General features: G+C 34.3%; 1 protein-coding gene and 1 pseudogene across 1 annotated transcript; both read left to right on the top strand.

Moving 5' to 3' along the window:
* The first annotated feature begins 777 nt into the window (after positions 1-777).
* LOC113176441 (olfactory receptor 6C74-like) lies at positions 778-1,716 on the top strand. Its single transcript, XM_026380915.2, has one exon. The coding sequence runs from the start codon at positions 778-780 to the stop codon at positions 1,714-1,716; it is 939 nt and encodes a 312-aa protein (XP_026236700.1).
* A 15,124-nt stretch (positions 1,717-16,840) lies between these two features.
* LOC113176442 (olfactory receptor 6C74-like) lies at positions 16,841-17,781 on the top strand (annotated as a pseudogene).
* Positions 17,782-21,309: the final 3,528 nt, after the last annotated feature.

Below are 21,309 nucleotides of genomic sequence, written 5' to 3'. Positions count from 1 at the left end.
CTAAAGAATTCAGTATTTGAATATTACAAAATGCAAATTATTTATTATATAGGTAAATCTAATGATGAAGTGAAACTTACTGCACAATTGAGAAAATATTGCAAATTCCATGTAAATTTTCAACTCTCCATTTATTTACTACTTTTGCAACTCATATTGTATTTAGTCTTAAAATTCGGAAAAGTTATTTTTCTGTTAAAAAATTTCTAGTGGCCACTACCAAAAATATCAAAATTAACCATACATATATCATCAAGAAATAACCATTTAGAAAAGATTGATTGCAAAATGTGAGTTTTAATTAGCTACACGTTTTGGAAAACAGATATATTCAGAAAATATACATCTTTCTAAAAGAAACTGAGCAGCAGATCATTTTACTAATAACAGGATTAAACATGTTAACCTAAAAAATGTTTTGGGTGAGATTGTAAAAGGTAGGTCTGCAGGTGTTAGGCAAACTAGGTAAGTGTGCAGATACTTCTAGCAGGAAATTATAAAGCTATTCATTTGTAAAGTAAAAGTATCTGAAGAAAGAATAAGGAAAAGGAGTATCCAGAAAGAAGATAAGAGTAAGAGGGGTTAGCCTGGAGTTCTGACTATTATGTAAAATTTGAAATCTCTAGAAGGAAAACAAAGTTCCTGCATGTCTATTGAGTTTCTGGGTGCTTTATTATCACTTGGAAAACTACACTTGATGTATCTTTAAAGTATTTTTCTACTATTTATCACCTCCATTCCCTTGCAGGTCAGATGGCATGTTGACAGAATTGAACCATGAGGAACCACACAGTAGTGACAAACTTCATTATTGTAGGACTGACAGAGGACCCAAATTGGGAAATTGTAATTTTCCTTTTTCTATTTGTAACATATTTTTTGAGTACTACAGGAAATCTTACCATCATCCTTCTGACCTTGCTGGATCCCCACCTTAAAACACCCATGTATTTCTTCCTAAGAAATTTTTCCTTCTTAGAAATCACACTGACAACTGCCTGCATCCCTAGATACCTGGTCAGCATAGTCACTAAAGAAAAGACTATTTCCCGTGATGCTTGCTTGGCTCAGGCACTTTTTACTGTTTTCATAGGTATAATACAGTTTTTCCTGTTGGCAGCTATGTCCTATGACCGCTATGTGGCCATCTGCAAACCCCTTCATTATGCAAACATTATGAGCAGCAGAGTGGGCCACCTGCTGGTTGCTGCCTGTTGGATAGCTGCTGGGGTGGCGATCACCCCTGGAGTTATAGTGAGTCTGACCCTAGAGTTCTGTGATGGTAATGTTATTGAACATTTTATTTGTGACTACTTTCCTATCCTGAAACTCTCCTGCACAGACACCAAAGACATAGAATTGTCAAATTTTATTTTAGCCATTATCACCCTCTTAAATACACTGGCTCTGGTATTGTTCTCTTATATCAAAATCATAACAACAGTTATGAAGATCCCTTCTGCCCAGGAGAGAAAAAAAGCTTTTTCCACCTGTTCCTCCCACCTGATTGTGGTCTCCATCTCTTATGGCAGTTGTATTTTTATGTATATCAAACCTTCTGCAGAGGAAAGGATATCTTTAAACAAGGGGGTGTTAGTGCTCACTGTTTCTATTGCACCTGTACTAAATCCTTTTATTTATTCCCTAAGAAATAAGCAAGTGATACAAGCCCTGAGGGATCTAGCAAAAAGATGTATGTTTACAACTTTTAAATAACAGCTTTGGTTTTTGTGAATACATGCTACTGAAACTTAATTAAAAGTATACACTGTACCAGCTACTTTTAAAATACATTCCTTTAATTTGTTAGTTTGTATATGGCAGTCATTTATGTCACCCATAAGGAGCCTTCATTGTCCTCCTGGATATTTATCATTGTAATAGCTGTATGTATCCCCAAGATGTTCTCTCATGCATTGCTTGAGTTCTTTATTCTTAGGATGTAATTGTATGATTTTGCTCATCAAAATATTCTGCTATGAATCCTTATTAGAAAAATCATACGTCAATAATATTTAGCAGTAGATAAGCCATTTGTGAACTCTGTAAATATTAATTGATTTTATTTTATCAATAACTAAGGAAGACTGCCCTCTTAGCCACACAATGTTAATATTTTATTAAAATATGTGATGTTGCTAGAAACCGAACTGACTTCTTCCTTCACTTCCTTCATGCCTCTCTTCTTCTTTTTTTCTTATTTTTTATCATATCAAATGACACTTATTTCCACATATCTTATTATCCTCATATTTTGTATGCATTCTATTACTGTTTTTAAACATTTCTTCCTTGTTTCTCCTTTGTCTCAGCAAAATATCTAAAAGTATATATTTGTAAAAGTGAATATTTCACATAGATTCCACTACTACTGTATCATGTTACTGTCTGGTATACCCTGTCTTCATGCATTTGATCTACAGAACTAAAGGAAAGCAATAAGACATCAAATCATCAACACGGTTTATGCATTATATTCCCCTTCCTGTGTATGTGTATATCATATCTATGAGAATTCAATTAATCACCACTAGTACACATCAATGATTTTATTCTTTTTTATTCTTTTTTTATGAGTGTATGTATGTTTTGAAGATATGTGATCAGGTTCCAAAATCTCACTCTCTTTCACACATTAGAAGCTGTGGGGATAGAAAATTGGTTGTAAGATTTTCTTTGTTAACAACAAACCTGCCTATTTTCCAATTTGAGAACAAAGGTTGAAGTTTGAAATATTATTTTCAGATAGACTGAATTTCTTGAGTTAATGTCTTTATAGATTTTATAGTGAGTGTTTCATTCAAAATTTTTCTTGGTGCATAATAATCATGTACAGTGGATTCAATTGAGGCATATTCATACATGCACATAATTTGACCAACTTCATTCCCCAGTACCTATATCTATCCTCCCCACGTTTCTTCTCCTGATCTCTTTCTGCACCCTACTCATTTTCCTTCTGTTTCATGAGATCCCTATTGTTCCTTTTTACTCTCTAACTTCTACATATGAGGGAAATTTAGAAGACCCTTCTTTCTCACCTTTTCTTATTGTCTAACTCAGAAAACTTTTCATTAGAGGGTTCATTTCAAAATCCTGTGTTAGGTCCTGTGGCTCTTCTCTCAGTGCTTCATGATTATCAGTGTTTGCATCATGTGTTGACAGTTATCTACAGTTATTGCTGCTGTGGGCATGCAGCAGTCAGAGAAATTTTAACAGGTTCTTTTCTTTTACCTTATTATATCAACTAACAATGTCTCATTCTTTCCAAAGTTACTAAAATTCCATCTGATACTAGCCACACTAATGTGCTTTCCTTCAAATTTTGTACACGTTCCATCATTTGTAGCATTGTAGTACAGATTTTTCAGAAGGAGAGAAAATAATCCAGAATGTGGACGTTTTGCTCTTTAAAATATCTTCAGATAATTCTATTTAACTGGGAATATAATAAAGCAATCTGTATGTTTAAAAGCAAGAAATATAATTTCTGAACATGTTTTTCACCACCAGGGCTGCCCTAAACTCTCTGTCACCTTCACATGAATTAGACTACAGAGGCTCAGTTGAAGTAGGAATATTACACACATGGAAAAATCCACTGCCTTCTTTATCAGGATATGCCTAGTGTATGAGTTATTATTAACTGATGATGAATTCATAGACAAACACTGGACAAATATTTCCATATTTGAAAGCTAAATCTATAAAGTTTAGATATGCATATAGTATCTTTGGCAAGGAGGAATCAGAGATATCCATAAAGTCAAAATATAATTTTCCTACTTCCTTTGTGTTTTACTACTTTAGCTGAATATAAAAAGCTGTGAAATAATTTCAATTTCCAGACTTTCTTACTCCAACTGAACAAGAATTAATTTCTTGTTGGTGCACAATGGAATACAAATCCCTGGCATCTTGCACCTGATTACATGTAAATAAACATACAGTGCCAACTGAGATTCTGTTTGGCGGGCAGACTCATAGACAATGTCATATAAATTCTAGTTTAACCTTAATGAAAACAAAAGCAAGTCAGTCCAGAGTTCATACTCTTCTCAAGTGAAGGAAATGGAGACTTACAAAACCCTCAGGGGAAAACAGGAGCTCAGGAATCTGACCTATAGCAATCTCCCTTATCTGAAAAAATTCCCACTACCTGCAGAAAGTAAGCCTGCCCAAAGGAACTGATCAGCCCCTCCCTTGGCCTGGCCCTGCTAAACCCTATAACACTCAGATGCTTCTTCAGCCTGTTGCCACTTTCCCCTCTTGAAAATGTACCCCTCCACTGCTTAACAAAGCATGGCTGATCTGTTGAGGTCTGTCTCCCTCTCTTTTCCTTTTGTATTCTCTTCCACTTGCTTTCACTAAGTAGCCTCCATTAACACAATATGCATCCAGTGGAAATGATTTAAATTTGTGTCAACATAAAATGGAATTATGTACTGATTTATTCAATAAGTATATGTGTATTTATTCCTCTGATAGATTTTTATTGATCATTTTAGAACCTAAAAATATAGTGAGAAGCATGTACTTATACAAAGAAAATGTGGAACATAATAGATTATGTCCTTGCTTATTTTTTATAAGCCACACCTGCTCATATGATTTAAACATCTTTTCCCTTGTTTTTAATATTTTATTTTAAATATATTTCTGTTATAAAATGTACCTTTTTAATGTTCACAGAATAATGAAGTTTGCTTTATGTGTATAACTGTGGAATCACAGAATATTCTTATAATTAGAAACTGAATAATGATAAGTAAATATGTCATTATAAAACTATGGATCAGATGTACGGTGCAATTTTATAAACAATCTATAGTTTAAGTTTTCTCCAAATTTTTGTAACAAAGAGAGGATTACTCAAAGACTGCTAATATTCATTATTTCTGCTACTTTCCTAGGAATGGAACAGTGGTCCACTTCATGTTTTGAATATAATCCTCCCTGCTCTGCCACTATGGCTCATTTTATAAAGGATATGTATATATTTTTCCTTCTCTCTCTATCTCTTCTCCCTCTTCCATTTCTTAACAGATTTAGGGAGACAGGGTGATCTTTTCATCCCCATTTTAGGCTTATTATCTGTCCTTGAGCACACACCCACCACAGGAAGGAGATGTCCCTGGAAGATCTTGGAAGTGACTTTCAACACACCATCAGGGTACACCTGGGACTCCCTGGAATGTAGCCTTTGAATCCTCTTTTAAGAACTCTCTGTTCTTCTTGATGGGAGGAATCAGCCTCTGAACAGAAGTTGCCTGTATTTCTCCTTTGCTAGCAAGCAATAAAGCTTTTTCTTTTTTCTCAAAACTGTGTCCTCCATATTAAATTGGCATTGGGGACAAGGACTGAACTTTTGGTAACAAAATTTATGACGGAAGAATAGACCCAAGAGCAGCTCCTGCTCCAGCTTTTTGGGGCAGGCCTGGCATTCCAAGCAACTTCACATCCCAGCTGAGGATGTAAGGCAAGCTTGTTGAGGGCTGACTGCTAGAGTTAGGAGACTGGAGAGTTTGCCTCAGTAGAACCAGGAGGTATCCCTGTGAGTAAATGGAGGGACTGAAGGGCTGTCCCAGAAACTGCTGACATCTCTTTTGCATTGGAGAAATCCTGCCTTCCTTCCCTAAACTTTATGGATTGCTCCATCTTGGTCCACTTCGAGAAAAAGAAAACTCAAAGCCCATATTTCTTACCTTTGGTCTCTTAATGTTGTGGCAGATTTTCTGAGTCCTCTGGTCATAGCCTATTATCTTTATTGCTAGCTCTGTTTTCCAGATTATATACTTTGTGTCTTTGAGGCCTGAAAATATGTCTTCTCTATGGTTTAATCAGTTAGTGATACTTTCAATTGAATTTTACATTTTATCTATTCATTAATTTCTGGGACATCTATTTGATTCTTTTTCAAAATAGCTATTTATTTAAATGAACTTTTAATTCCTTTATCTTTTCTCCTGGCTCATCCTTTGATTTTCTTTTAGTTCATTGATCATTTTAACTCTCATTGATGGCTTCATATAGACTTTTGTCCACTTTGGTGTCTGTGGATTCAGTTGTCAGGGGTTATAGATTTTTGGAGGCATGCTAGTGTCCTGTTTTCTCACATTTTCTGTATTTCTGTGTTGACATTTGGCTCTCTATTCATTTGTGTAATTCTCCCACTATTGTCTGAAGGATTCTAGTGAGCTGCTTTCACTTTATTATAAATCCCAATCCAGGCATTTATCCTGGCCCATGTCAAAGAGCCCAGTCAATGTGTTTTCAGTGCTTTTTTCCTTACACCCCTTTGAAGGAACATGATGATCACCTGTGACTGAAAATAATTAAGACAAAACCATATGCTAATAAGTCTTTCAGCTTGCTAAATAATTTCTAAACTTCCAATTGATTTGAAGTGGAACATGGGGATAACACACTACAATAGGCTTAAATGTCAGATTAAAAGAGGAGGAATTGTTATTGTACTCATATGGCATGAACATCAAAGAGAAAGAAGGCAGGATACAATGAGAAGAAATGGAGAAAGTGAGGAGAATAATGGGGGCAGAAAGTGAAGAGTGAATGAGATTATTAAAAATAGAATGAATAAAAAATCGAATGTATTGATCCAATGCCTACTTTACCCTAAAGAAGATGACACTGGCAAACAACCCCTTACAAAAAAAGTAATAAAATAAATCATTCAAACTAATAAAACTAACAAAAAGAAAGAAAGAAAAGAAAAAAACTAGGACCAAAGGAGAAAGCAGGAAAAAAAATAAGTAAAAGTATAGAAGGAAAGATAACATATCTAAAATAAGACAAAAACAAAAAACTAAACATCTAAGCAAGTTAGCAAAAGAAAAATGAAACAAAAAGCAGAACACACACACACACACACACACACACAAATCACATACATGCACATACTCATGCACATGTGCACTTACCAAAATCAGAATAGAATAAAACAAAATAATAAAAAGAAAGAAAAAAGAAACCTACAGAAATTAAAAAATATATATACCAGGGGGCACATAAGGTCAGTGAAAGTGACAAAAAATAGAGAAATAATGATGAGAAGAGAGAGTATGAGTAACAGAGAAACAGAATATGTAAGTCCAATTAATACAACATTTTACATTAAAAAATATCAGAGAAAAATACTCTTTCTAGGAACTCAGCCAATCAGAGGTCTGAGGCAATAGGGTCACAGGACTGAGCATCCCTTGGTTCATCCTTAGTGCTACAAAACTCAAAATGCAACAAACATAATCAATAATCATATAATTTTTAAAAAACAGAAAAAATTTTAAAGACAGAGAAAGAAGAAGAAGAAAGGGAAGTGGAAAAAGAAATTAGCCAGGAGGGGAAATAGCAAAACAGTGAAAAGGAGGGAGGGAAGATCATCAAAAGATAGAACAGTGGTGTATTCCCAGTTAATAAATTATAACATTACAGATTTTTAAAAATTACTGAAGAATAGATTAAGAAATGTAATTCTTGGTAGTGTGGGGGATCTCAAATCAATACATAAAGTGATACAAGTAATATAGGAAAAAATAACATTAGAGAATCAAAAGTTATTCCTTGGTGATGTTTCTGAGATGGAGGGAGTTCTGAGACTCCCTGTTTGGATTCTGCACAATATTGGGAGGTGCAGAAGATATTTAAGCCTCTACAGTATAATCTGAGTGTCTCTGGGTGTGCCAGAAGCAGTTGCACTTGTCCTTTCAGCAGTATGTTTATTATTTGACATATTTAAATGAGATTTCTGCCTCAAATACTTCCCTACACCTAAATTATTTTTATCTCTTCCACCAGCACTGACTCTGGCCAAAGCCTCTTTGGCTTCAGAGTTTTTATGGTATTTCCTAGACATCTAAAATGTCTTAGGATGGCTTGATACAACCTACTAAGAATTCTTAGCCTTATTCTCTCTCTTTCCCAGGATGGAAGAGTGGTTTTGTATTCCCTATGAAATGAGTTAATTGTTTAAAAAAAAAAAAAAAAAAAAAAAAAAAAAAAAAAACTATCCCTTCCCTTCTTAGAGGAAAGAGAAAGATAAGAGGAAGAGGGCTGGAGTACAAAGGAAGCCTAAGACCCGTAAAAAAGGGAGAAGACCCTTGCTTCTGGTGATACCAGGATTCCAGCCATTTTGCTTGTGTTCTAAAATAATGTTAGAAGAGTTTGTTTTGGATGGAAACATAATACAAACATCCCTGGAATCAGAAAATTGAGGGCATCTACAGCACAATCAATTTGGGCAACAATTTAGTGAGATTCCTCAGGAGACATTAAGTATTAGAGGAATTTAGAATTTCACCTAAAATGTTAGACTTTGCATGAAGCAAAGAGAATAAATAAGGTTTTGAAATTATCCTTTCAATTAGCATTTTTAATGAAGAGAGATTCATTTTGATTCCTTAGTAATTTTCAATGAGAAAACATGAATTCTGAGAAAACATGAATTCTTAGAATTGTGGCCTAAAAGAAATCCCAGATATTCCAGAGCCCAAATAAAGATGAATAAATGGTTTTCTGGGTAAAACTAAAATTCTTTGGGAAGATCATTCATTCTATGGGGCTGGGGCCGGGGCTCAGTGGCAGAGCAATTGCCTGGCATGTATGACACTGAGTTCTATCCTCAGCACTGCATATAAATAAATAAAAAGCAAAGGTACATCAACAACTATAAAAAATTTCATTTTTAAAAAAAGACCATGCATTCTAGTTAAGAGAATTTGCAAATTACTACAGGTGTCTTGAACACATGTCATTTGAAATGTTAGGGAGGACAGATGGGAAGAGTGACCCAATTCAGTTAAGTCTAAAAGTCTGAAACTCAGATGGCATTTCAAAGTTGTCCTTGAATGAAAGTGTCTCTGGTACCAATTTATTATGTAGGAGTAGAACGATGAGCTGTCGAATTGGGGATGGCAGTAGAAAAATGGACAGTTTAGAACTGGTTACAGGGAAGTATTTCAGAGCCAGAGATCATGCATTCCTGGAATGTGGAAAAGCTTCCAGAAAGAAAGTTGTTTATCCTCCTCCAACTAGACACAGGGGATTCTTGTTGGAAAGCAGCATTAAAATGTCTCTTGAGAGCATGGTACTGATGAGAGCCTCCCAAAGATAAGAGAGTAATTTTAATTAGTCTTCTTTTAGAAATTATGTTTCTTCAACATTAAATACCAGAGGTTTGCAATGCCAGCAACAACTGTGAGGATATGACAGGGGCTGGGGTTGTGGCTCAGTGATAGAGCGATTCAAGGCCCTCCGTTCTTGTTGGGGTTTAAGTGTGCAGAGTTTAGCTCCCTCAGCCTGACACTTTGCAAGGAGCTATGGCTGTGATTTAGATCAGCTGAAGGCAAGCCTCAGCTAGGAGGAGGAAAAGTTCTCTTCCCCTTATCGCAAGACACAAGTTTCTGCATGGTTTGGCCTAGAGGAAGAAGCTTCCTGCATACTGGACCTGGGAACAGTACATTCAGGGATTAGATAATGTCTACAAAGAACTTTGGGAGGGTACTTATCAAAAACAACAGGAACAATTTGAATTTAGCTCTGTGTACCCGATGAGGCATGATATTTGGGCTATGTGGGTGAAGTGTTACTAAAGAATTGCTTGCTTTGTTAGAAGAAGAATATAAAAGGAACCTGCAAATAAACCTCAGCATGCAGTTGCAATTGCTGCCTTGGCTCTGCATCCCTTACCCAGAGACCCGAATGCACTAGACGTTCACAGGTTCTATCCTCAGCACCACATGAAAATAAATAAATAAAATAAAGCTATTGTGTCCAACTACAACAAAAAAAAAAATAAATATTAAAAAAAAGTGAGGACATGACAGTCTTGAATTATTTTGGACTTCCTATTTTCAATCTCATTTTCTTTCAACCTGAAACAAATGTCTGACAAAGTCATATAATTCCATGGCATGGGAAATGTAAAAACAAAAACTGAAAAAGGTAAGAGGAAAGGCCATGTGATATTTAATTTGCAACTCAAATGTTTTATTCACTGATTAAAAAAAACATATTGAGTGTCTATTTTAGGCAGGAGAAAGTAGATGATCATTTTATCAGCAAGATAAAATGACAACTTAGAGTATAATATAAACATAAAACTGATGAAATGAAAAAAAAAAAGGTCACCAAGTATTGTGTCTTTCACAGTAGAAGTAAAGCAAAGAAAGTTTATGCACTCTTTTTATTTTCTATGTCTGATTTTTCCTATTGGACAATTTGGGGTCTGTGACATTGTTTCAACTACTAAATTGTTTGATTGCAGTATGTTTGCCACACATTTTTCATTTGAATTTTCTTTTTTTCTTCTAATTGTTTTTGGCTTACCAGGATTTTCCATGGCAGATAATGGGGAAGAAACATTGGTAATTTAGGTTGATCATCTTATTTTAGGAAAAACTTCAAAAAAGGACAGGCTCTTTTTCTTTTTTTTTTTAATCAAAAAAGAAAATCAAAGTTCCCTTCCTTTGTTTTTTAATATTTTGTAAATATTTGATCCAGTATATTTCAGAACATTTCTTTTTCTTTTCATTTCCACCGGGCTTGTAGGAGAATATGTGCTTTTGAAGAAGACTTGGCAAGTGTGCTCTACTGAAGGATCCAAGAGTGGAACCCCCTGGGATCATACTCTTTCAGCATCTCTTCTCCACCAGTAGAATAATATGACAAAGCTTTTTTATTGTTGTTGTCCCTGTTTTGATTATGTTGTTTATATATAATTCTTGCTAGCTTGGTTGCTCTCCAGCATCTTTCCATCGCTGTCTTTGGAGAAACAAGCTTTCAGGAATTCCAAAGCCATGATAAATGTGCTGGCAACACCCTGAGTAATCCTGGAATGAACTCATGATCCCCAGTGTTGTCGAACTTCCAGGTTTTCTATTCACAAACACTGTGAGATTTCTACTGTGTGTCCTTTTGAAGTGCTGAATTTGTAGTACTTAGTTACATGGCATTGGATATTACTACAGAAGATCCATGACTGTACCTCCCAAGTGGAAACTTTGTAAGGAATAGCGTTAAGATCCAGAAAGCTTGACATCAATTTCCTTTTGGCTCTGTAGTACCTGGAAATCTAGAGCACTAAGTTCCTTATTTTTCCTCTTAATGAGAGAAGTTTCCTTCTGAAGTAAACCCTTGGTGAGCTTATCAGTTTGTATTTATTTTTGTTTTTATTCTTTGTCACAACTCCAGCCAACTTGCCTGTACCATACTTACTCCTTATTTTGGTGTAGACTTGGAGATGATTTTTCTAATCTTCTATTTGTACTAAGGGCTTGTTAGTTATTCTTCTTGTTAATATATTGTTCTTTATGTGTATGAATTTTTTTGTATCTAGGGAAACAAAACATTCATAAAAGAAATTAGAATTTGCACAGCATTATAATCCCTCCATGTCTTCAGCTACAGAGATGGTAGTAGTCAGTCAGAAAATGCATGGTGGGCAGCCTAGACTCCTCCAATACACCAATAAAAAACACAAACCCAAAACAAAACATTTATCCACATGAAATCCTCAGCAGAGAAACTGAAAACAATACCATTGCCCAATATAAAATTGCTGTCTCTCTGACCATCAAATGCATGCTTTATTTCTTCAGTAAAGGGAAGGGACCTTTGTTATAACTTTTATTATTTGGGTAACACCCTTTTCTCTTGTTCTTCGAAAAATTCTTTTTTACTATCTTACATATCCTGTTAAAAAGCTAAAGGTCACTACTACAACATACTTTTTAATTTAAAAAAATCTGTGAATGTAGAAATTGTTGAGGAGTCACAGCAAGAAACACAGTGATATTTATTACCAAGCTATTCTTCTACAACTTTTAATAAAGATATGATTGAAATGCTCTTCAGAAGATTTTTCCTCTTCTTTTCGATTTTTTTCTTCTGTGTAAATAAAAATTATTGTAGTGTTCTGGATTGAACCCAAGGCCTCCTTCATATTAAGCAAGTGTTCCACCACTTGCTATACCTCCAGCCTTGGGGATTTTCCAGGATGTTTTGGTTTAGATATTAGATGCTCTCCCCAAGCTCATGTGTGAGACAATGCTAGAGTTTAGAGGTGAACTGATTGGGTCATGAGTGTTTTCAACTAATCAGTGCATTAATCCCCTTGATGGGGATCAAGTGGGTTGTAACTGAAGACAGGTAGGGTGGGGTTCAAGGTAATGACTTTGGGGTTACATGTTTTCCATGGTGGTGAGGGGATTCTCCCCTCCCCTACCCCTCTCTCTTTCTCCTCTCTCTTGCTTTCAATTCCATGACCTGAGGCCCTTTCCTTCACCACACTCTTCTGTGGTGAAGTTTTGCCTCACTGAGGCCCAAAGCAATTGAATCTGTTATCTATGGACGGAGACCTCTGAAACCCTCAGCCCCAAATAAAGTTTTCTTCTATTGATATTTTTCTTGTCAGGTCTTTTGTTTACAGTGGTGAAAAAGTTGACTAAAACACAAAGTGTTCTTTTTTTATTAACATCAAGATTTCAAGAACTTAAAAAAAGTATTGCTCTCCTGACATGTCAAATATATCATGGCTAAAGGTGGATCCATATCTTGCTCATCCAGGACCCATTTAAGATTGTTTAAGTGAGTAACTATAAGACGGAAAGCATGCTGAAGCATAATCAAAGGCTCTTACATGCTTTCACTCATGATAACAGCAGTCTTCTATATTTCACAGTCAAAAGGGTCATAGATATATATCTATAGTAATTAATATGAAAAAATACCAAAATTGGAAAACAAAATATGATAATTTTTATGGATTATATTGCAGCAACAAAGCCAGCATTTATTTACTTTGTGATCTTGGGGATGGCACACTGTAAACTGTATTTCTCCTTTGCAATAAGGTCTCTGATAGACATTGACAATGAGAAGCACTACAGTATAATTAAAGTGTAAGACAACACAGGGATTCATTTTACCCATTTTTTGTTTATTCTGAGTGTCTGTCTCTTGGCCCTAGAAAAAGCACATTACTTCATAGAGGAACTGGTCTCAGGCTTCATCTTCTGTTCTTGTTCACAGAGCTAGCTTTATCATAGGACTTAGCTGTGTAAGCAACAATAGGCAGTGTTCCATCTTCCCAGATAAGAATGCTAACTCTCTGGGGTCCCTGCACTAAGTTCCCAAGAACTGAAAGTATTCATAGAGTATCCCACCTTCAAAAGCACCAATATCATCTAGCAACTACTCCCAACTCCTGTGTTCTGTGAGAATCCACCTCTTTCCCCAGAATAGAAAGTCCAAGAGACCAAGGCAAAAGCATGAGTGCCATGTGATCATCCTCAGGGTCCATGCATGTGTACATTCCTTTTTTCAAACTTCCTCAGTGAAGAGATATTTATTAACTTGGAGTTACCTCCATGTCCCTGTTTTCTTTTTTTTTTAATTGTTGTTCTTTGTTTTCTCTCTCTCTCTCTCTCTCTCTCTCTCTCTCTCTCTCTCTCTCTCCCTCCCTCCCTCTCTCTCTCTCTCTCTCTCTCTCTTACCTTTTCTAACCTGAAAAAAAAATCCATGTGTAAAATTTGTTCCAGCAATATTTCCCTTTTCCTTTCTAGCCCCTAACTTATGAAAAAATATAATATTAGTTAATATTAATATAATTAATATCATGTGTGGTATTAATACGTAATTTCCCCATTAGGCACTACATCTCCTCTTTAGCATTGATCCAGATGTAAACTAACTATATTTACTTACTAGCCAGGGAGATACTCAAACTCATATTGAATGTTTTGAACTTACAATAATTTTACCTGATCCATATTTCAGCTGGCTTCATTGAAGAGAAACCAAGCACGGTTTTCCCTTGAGGTTCATTGAGCTTTGAGTCTTTGATTGACACCTTTTATTTCATTTTTAGTGATTAATATTTTTTATGATATGGAGTCTTGCATATAACTCAGGTTGACCTTAAACTTATGATCCTCCTGAGTATCTTGGGTTGATAGGTTTAATGTGTAAAGAACTTTATTGCAGTTATTATTCTGCATATTGCTTCTGTCCTATATTTTCTCTGTTCTTCTGGGATACCAATTCACATGTATATTAGAACTTTAACTGTGCTCCCATGGGACAGAGACAACCATATTTTATATATTCATCAATTGTTCTACATTTATGTATGACTAATAGTTCCATTTCTCTCAAATTTCTTTTATTTCATGCTATTCATAATAAATTTCTTTTATTATCAGACTCTATCAAGTATTTCATTCTTATGAACTCTTTTCAAACTTAGTGTGAAGAAAATATATTTATAAAAGTAAAATATGATATTTTCTGTTAATTTAATATTAAATATTAGACATTTTATAAAATATAATATAGAAAATAATCTCCTATAAAGAGAATATCCTACTCTACTATATGTGTCTTAATAAATTACTGATATCAATCTCGACAGAAATTTATCTGGCTTTTTTCCTTACCAATTAAAGTTATTTTTCAACAATTTTTAAACATTTTACAATACTTTATAAAAATAAGGAGTAAACATAAAATATTTACTGATTTTAATGTAATTTTACATATGGTTAATGAAAGAATAAATCGGGGTGGGAGGGGAAGGGAAGGGACATGGATTAGAAATATGGTGGAATGTGATGGACATTATTATCCAAAGTACAAATATGAAGATGCAAATTTATGTGAATATACTTTGTATACAAACAGAGATATGAAAAATTGTGCTCTATATGTGTAATAAAAATTGTAATTCATTGGGCTGTCAAATATAAATAAAAAATTAATTAAAAAAGAATAAATCTTCATGATTTAAAGGACATTTATACAAATATCTAGATGTGCATTAAAAAATCTTACTTAATTATATTTCTATTTTAAGTTACTTCCTAAAATTTTGGTTATGCCATTATTTTTCTGGCTATCATATTCACATGTAAATAATTCAGGCTAAGAGTTGGTAGGGATATTATAAGAGATACATATGTTTGACACCCCAAAACACATAATATGAGTTAATTTTAGAATTTTCAGTGATTAAAGATTGTGAACAACATTGTAACTAGCTACACATTCATCTCTGAATTCTTCTTTTGGAAGGGAGAATGAGAAGGCTCCCCATAGCCCATACACTTGGTACAACTTAGTTTTTCGTACATCATTTGAATACCACAATAGAAATTAGACTCCATTTTAACGTCAACATTTCAGTTTCCCCTATAGACACTGTAACAAGGCTACTAATTAACTTTGATATTTTGTTTCTAGAGTTAAAGATGAAAATAGTCATTAGTATGTTTTCCCATAAGAATCCCCAAGAAACTATACCAGTTCTGAGTAAATATGCTCTTTATATAAAAAGTGGAAATACAATGGATATCAATGTGGAGAGAAAATTGCTTCATTCAAGTCAGAATAAGAAACTGTAGCTAGTTTTTAAGAAGAACATAAAAAAATAAGCATCAATAATAAAGTAGTACAATTTTGATAAAAACAAACGTCTTAGATTTCTAGGTTTTAGGTAAGGCTGAATCTGGATGTTAATCATTTGATTTCCAGAGAAGTCAGAATAATGTGTTTTAAAATGAGGCACATATGCTGATTGGAGAGAGATATACAAATGTTTATATATGTTTCTAAATATCTCTGGATTTTAATGTGAACACAGTCTCTGTTGAAAGGGAATCGAAAATAATATGGGTTAGAAATGAATTTTTATAAGACTTTAAAAAACATGCCTAATATATATTTGATCATAGTAAAAAGAAATTTCACAATGAATCAGCAAAGAAAACCCCTGGGGAATTTGTTGCAAGTAAGTATTTCTTCTATTTTATTCTGAATATGTGACTATAAGATTGAGTCAGTTAAACTCAGATTTAGAGATACAAAGAAAATATTTCTGTCACTCATGAAGAAAGATTCAAAGAACATATTTGAAAGAGTTGTATTTTTCTATTAGAGTAGCATCATGAGCAATAATTCTCAAAAATGTATATTAAAAATATTACTGATACATATTCCATTTTCTCTACTAAAGGATTCAATATTTTAATATTACTGAATGCAAATTATTTATTATTAACTAAAGCTAATGATGCATTGAAACTTATTGAAGAATTGGGAAAAATATTGCAAATTCCATGTAAAATTTCAACTGTGCATTTATTTACCACTTTGGCAAATTATATTGTATGTAGTCTTAAAATCAGTAAAAGTCTTCTTTTCTTGAAGAAGTTCTAGTGGCTACTACCAAAAACAAAAATCTAACCATACATATATCATCAGAAAATAATCACTTAGAAAAGATTGCTTGCAAAATGTCAGTTTTTATTAGCTATACATTTTGGAATGCAGATATATCCAGAAAATATACATCTTTCTGAAAGAAACTGAGCAGAAGATGATTTTAACAATAGGGGAATTAACCTTATTAACCTAAAAAATGTTTTCCTGTTTAATGGGTGAGATTGTAGGAGTTAGGTCTGCATATATTAGGAAAACTAGATAAAGTGTGCAGATATTTCCAGCAGGAAATTATAAAGCCATCCTTTTGTAAAGTGATATATATATATATATATATATATATATATATATATATATATATATATATGAGAATTAGGAAAATGAGTATCCAGAAAGGAGATAAGAGTAAGAGGGGTTAGCCTGTGGTCTGACTGCTACATAAAATGTGAAAACTCTCGAAGGAAAACAAAACACATGCACATCTACTCTTGCTGAGTTCTTCATTATCAGTTCAAACTCTTCACTTGATGTATCCTTAAAATATTGCTTAATTATTTATCACCTCCACCCCCTTGCAGGTCAGATGGCATGTTGACAGAATTGAACCATGAAGAACCACACAGTAGTGACAAACTTCATTATTGTAGGATTGACAGAGGACCCAAATTGGGAAATTGTAATTTTCCTTTTTCTATTTGTAACATATCTTTTGAGTACTACAGGAAATCTTACCATCATCCTTCTGACCTTGCTGGATCCCCACCTCAAAACACCCATGTATTTCTTCCTAAGAAATTTTTCCTTCTTAGAAATCACACTGACAACTGCCTGCATCCCTAGATACCTGGTCAGCATAGTCACTAAAGAAAAGACTATTTCCCGTGATGCTTGCTTGGCACAGGCACTTTTTGCTGTTTTCATAGGTATAACAGTTTTTCCTGTTGGCAGCTATGTCCTATGACCGCTATGTGGCCATCTGCAAACCCCTTCATTATGCAACCATTATGAGCAGCAGAGTGAGCCACCTGCTGGTTGCTGCCTGTTGGATAGCTGCTGGGGTAGCAGTTACCCCTGGAGTTATAGTGAGTCTGACCCTAGAGTTCTGTGATGGTAATGTTATTGAACATTTTATTTGTGACTACTTTCCTATCCTGAAACTCACCTGCACAGACACACACAACATAGAATTGTCAAATGTTATTTTAGCCATTATCACCCTCTTGAATACACTGGCACTGGTATTATTCTCTTATATCAAAATCATAACAACTGTTCTGAAGATCCCTTCTGCCCAGGAGAGAAAAAAAAAAGGCTTTTTCTACCTGTTCCTCCCACCTGATTGTTGTCTGCATCTCTTATGGCAATTGTATTTTTATGTATATCAAACCTTCTGCAGAGGAAAGGATATCTTTAAACAAGGGGGTCTCAGTGCTCACCGTTTCCATTGCACCTGTACTAAACCCTTTCATTTATCCCCTAAGAAATAAGCAAGTGATACAAGCCCTGAGGGATCTAGCAAAAAGACATACCTTTACAACTTTGAAATAACAGCTTTGGCTTTTGTAAAAGCATATTACTGAAAATTAGTGAAAATTACAGCCTGTACCAGCTATCTTTATAACACATCCCTTTAATTTGTTTGTTTTGTATTATGGCAGTCATGAAAGTCATTCATAAGGAGCCTTTGATGTCCTTCTGGGTATTTTTCTTTTCAATAACTTGATGAATCCCCATGGTATTCTCTCTTGAATTGCTCAAATCACTTCATTATTTGAATGTAATTGTGTAATTTTTGTTCACCAAAATATTCCACTATGAATCCTTATTAGAAATCTCATACATGGTTTTCTACAACAGATAAGCCCACTTGTGAACTCCATAGATATTAGTTTATTTTATCAATCTCTAAGAAAGACTGCTTTCTTAGCCACACAATGTTAATATTTTATTAAAATATGTGATGTTGCAGGAAGCTAACCTGCCTTCTACCTTCCCTTCCTCTTTCTCTTTCTCTTGCCTTCTGTTTATTTTTCTTCCATTCTTATTTTTTGAACATATAGGAGGACAGATATTTTCATATACTTTCTTTCTCCTCACTTTTTGTATGTTTTCTGTCACCTTTTATTAAACATTTTTTCTTTGTTTCTCTCCTATCTCAGTTAAATATTCAAAGGTATATTCTTGTAATGGTGAATATTTTATATAGTTTCCACTACTACTTTTTCATATTATATTCTGGTATCCCATATCTTTATGCATTTGATCTCCACAACTAAGGAAAACAATAAAAAACAGTCATCAACATGGTATATACCCTCCTACCCCCATCCTATGTATGTGTGTATTGTATCTACAAGAATCCAATGACTCACCACCAGTACTCATCAAAGACGTGCAATTTTATTCTTCTTTTCATGAGTGTGTCTGTATGTTTTGAAGATATGTGATCAGGTTCTAAAATATCACTTATTCACATTTAAAGAGATAGGGATAAAAAATGGGCTATACATTTTTTTGTTAACAAAAAAAATATTCTCCAATTTGAGAACAAATTAGGAATTTTTGAAATCTTTATCATTTTTAGATAAACCTACTTTTTTAAACTTATTTCCTTGTAGATTTTATACTGATTACATTGAAAATTTTCTATTGGTGCATAATAATTATACATAATAGTGTATTTTGGCATATTATGGTATAATAGTGTATTGAGGCATATTCATACATGCACATAACATAATTTGATCAATTTAATTCCCCAGTACCAACATGTACATTTACCCTCCAGTCCTCTCTCCACCCAATGTCCTTCTTCTATCCTACTAGTTTTCCTTTTATTTTCATGAGATCTCCATTTTTTTATTTTTTTCTCTCTAGCTTCCATATATGAAAGGAATTCATGAGATCCTTGATTTTTGTATTTGGCTTATTTCACATGATAAAACTCTCTCATTCCATCTATTTTCCAGCTTATGACATCATGTCCTTTCATTATTTTTGTTGTTAAAAATACACACATACACACAAAATATTTTCCATTCATTTGTTGTCAGATACCTAGGCTGATGGTTTCAATAGGAATATCTGTAATTTTGAAAGAAGATTTGGAGAAGTAAGTATCTGATTCTCTGGGAAAGAGATTGAAATACATGCTAGGACCAACATTATACCTGGATGGGGACAGAAGCACTTGTGAAGGACAAATGCTAAAATGGAGGTTCACATTCCTTTTTAAAGGCTGAGAATCAGAGAATCAGAACACCACAGAGTGCCTCTTTTCTTGGCTCCCCATTCCATGCAGAGTAGTATCCTTTGAGTAATCATAATAGTAAAATACAGCCAAAAGAGCTACAAGAAGACAGATTCATTTTGGGAACAGTGCAAAGAGAAGAGCCAAAGTCAAATGAGAAGGAAGAACCCAAATGGAGACAGATATCTGCACCCACCCTCCAACATAACTCTGATGAAATATTCTGCCCCCAAAATATAAGTATTACTAAGCAATGCCTTACTTGTGGTTACTGAAGTTAACCACAGTAATAGAAAACTTGAAGCAGAGCCCATCTCCTGGCTGGATTATGCAGATGACCTCAAGAAATATTCAAAGAATTAATGGCTGATAATTTTCCAAAATTGATGGCACAAACAAAATTAAAGACCTAAAATGTCCAGAGAAGAAACTTTTTAGTTTGAGTCCATCCCATTTATTGATTCTTGATTTTAATTCTTGTGCCATAGGAGACTTATTAAGGAAGTTGGGGCTTAATCCCACATGATGGAGATTAGGGCCTGATTTTTCTTCTATTACATGCAGTGTCTCTGGTTGTATTCCTAAGTCCTTGATCCATTTTAAGTTGAGTTTTTATGCATGGTGAGAGATAGGGGCTTAATTTCATTTTGTTGCATACGGATTTCCAGTTTTCCCAGCACCATTTGTTGAAGAGGCTATCTTTTCTCCAGTGCATGTTTTTGGCACCTTTGTTTAATAGAAGATAGTTGTAATTTTGTGGGTTAGTCTCTGTGTCCTCTATTCTGCACTATTGGTCTACCAGTCTGTTTTGGTGCCAATACCATGCTGTTTTTGTTACTATTGCTCTGTAGTATAGTTTAAGGTATGGTATAGTGATGCCACCTTTTTCACTCTTCCTGCTAAGGATTGCTTTAGCTATTCTTGGTCTCTTATTTTTCCAGATGAATTTCATGATTGCCTTTTCTATTTCTATGAGGAATGTCATTGGGATTTTTATAAGAATTGCATTAAATATGTATAGTGCTTTTGGAAGTATAATTATTTTGATAATATTAATTCTGCCCATCCAAGATCAAGGTAGATTTTTCTATCTTCTAAGGTCTTCTGTAATTTTCACTTATAGATCTTTCACCTTTTTTGTTAAGTTGATTCCCAAGGTTGTTTTTTTTTGAGCCTATTGAAAATGGGGTAGTTTTCATAATTTCCCTTTCTAAGGATTTTTCACTGATATACAGAAATACCTTTGATTTATGGGTGTTAATTTATGGGTCTGCTACTTTGCTGAATTCATTTACTAGTTCTAGAAGTGTTCTGGTGAAACTTTTAGAGTCTTCTAGTGTATAATCATATCATCAACAAATAGTTCCAATTTGAGTTCTTCTTTTCCTATGTGTATCCCTTTAATTTCTTTAGTCTGTCTAATTTCTCTGGGCAGTGTTAAATAGAAGTGATGAAAGAGGGCATCCCTGTCTTGTTTCAGTTTTTAGAGGGAATGCCTTCAATTTTTATCCTTTTAGAATGATGTTGGCCTGGGGCTTAGTATAAATAGCCTTAATGATGTTGAGATATGTGCCTGTTATCCCCAGTTTTTCTAGTGTTTTGAACATGAAGGGGTTCTTGTATTTTGTCAAATGTTTTTTCGTGGCAGCCGCCACAACAATTCACGCACCCTCCGGTAATGAAAAGTATTCAGTAATCGCCTTTTGCTGTAACTTTTTTCCTGATAATCCTTCTTCTTCTGAACTTTCTTTTTCTTTTTCTTTCTGACTTGAGTTCCTGGGCTTTTATCAACACATGCCCTAACTATTCTTGGTTCCACTGGGGTG

The sequence above is a fragment of the Urocitellus parryii genome, chromosome 5, assembly GCF_045843805.1.
Source record: "Urocitellus parryii isolate mUroPar1 chromosome 5, mUroPar1.hap1, whole genome shotgun sequence".
Taxonomy (NCBI): Eukaryota; Metazoa; Chordata; class Mammalia; order Rodentia; family Sciuridae; genus Urocitellus; species Urocitellus parryii.
The sequence above is the reverse complement of the archived record's forward strand: the minus strand, read 5'-3'. Positions and strand labels throughout refer to the sequence as shown.

What these genes read in the sequence shown, in the direction of transcription:
- LOC113176441 (XM_026380915.2), top strand. Translation starts at nt 778, where the DNA reads ATGAGGAACCACACAGTAGTGACAAACTTCATTATTGTAGGACTGACA.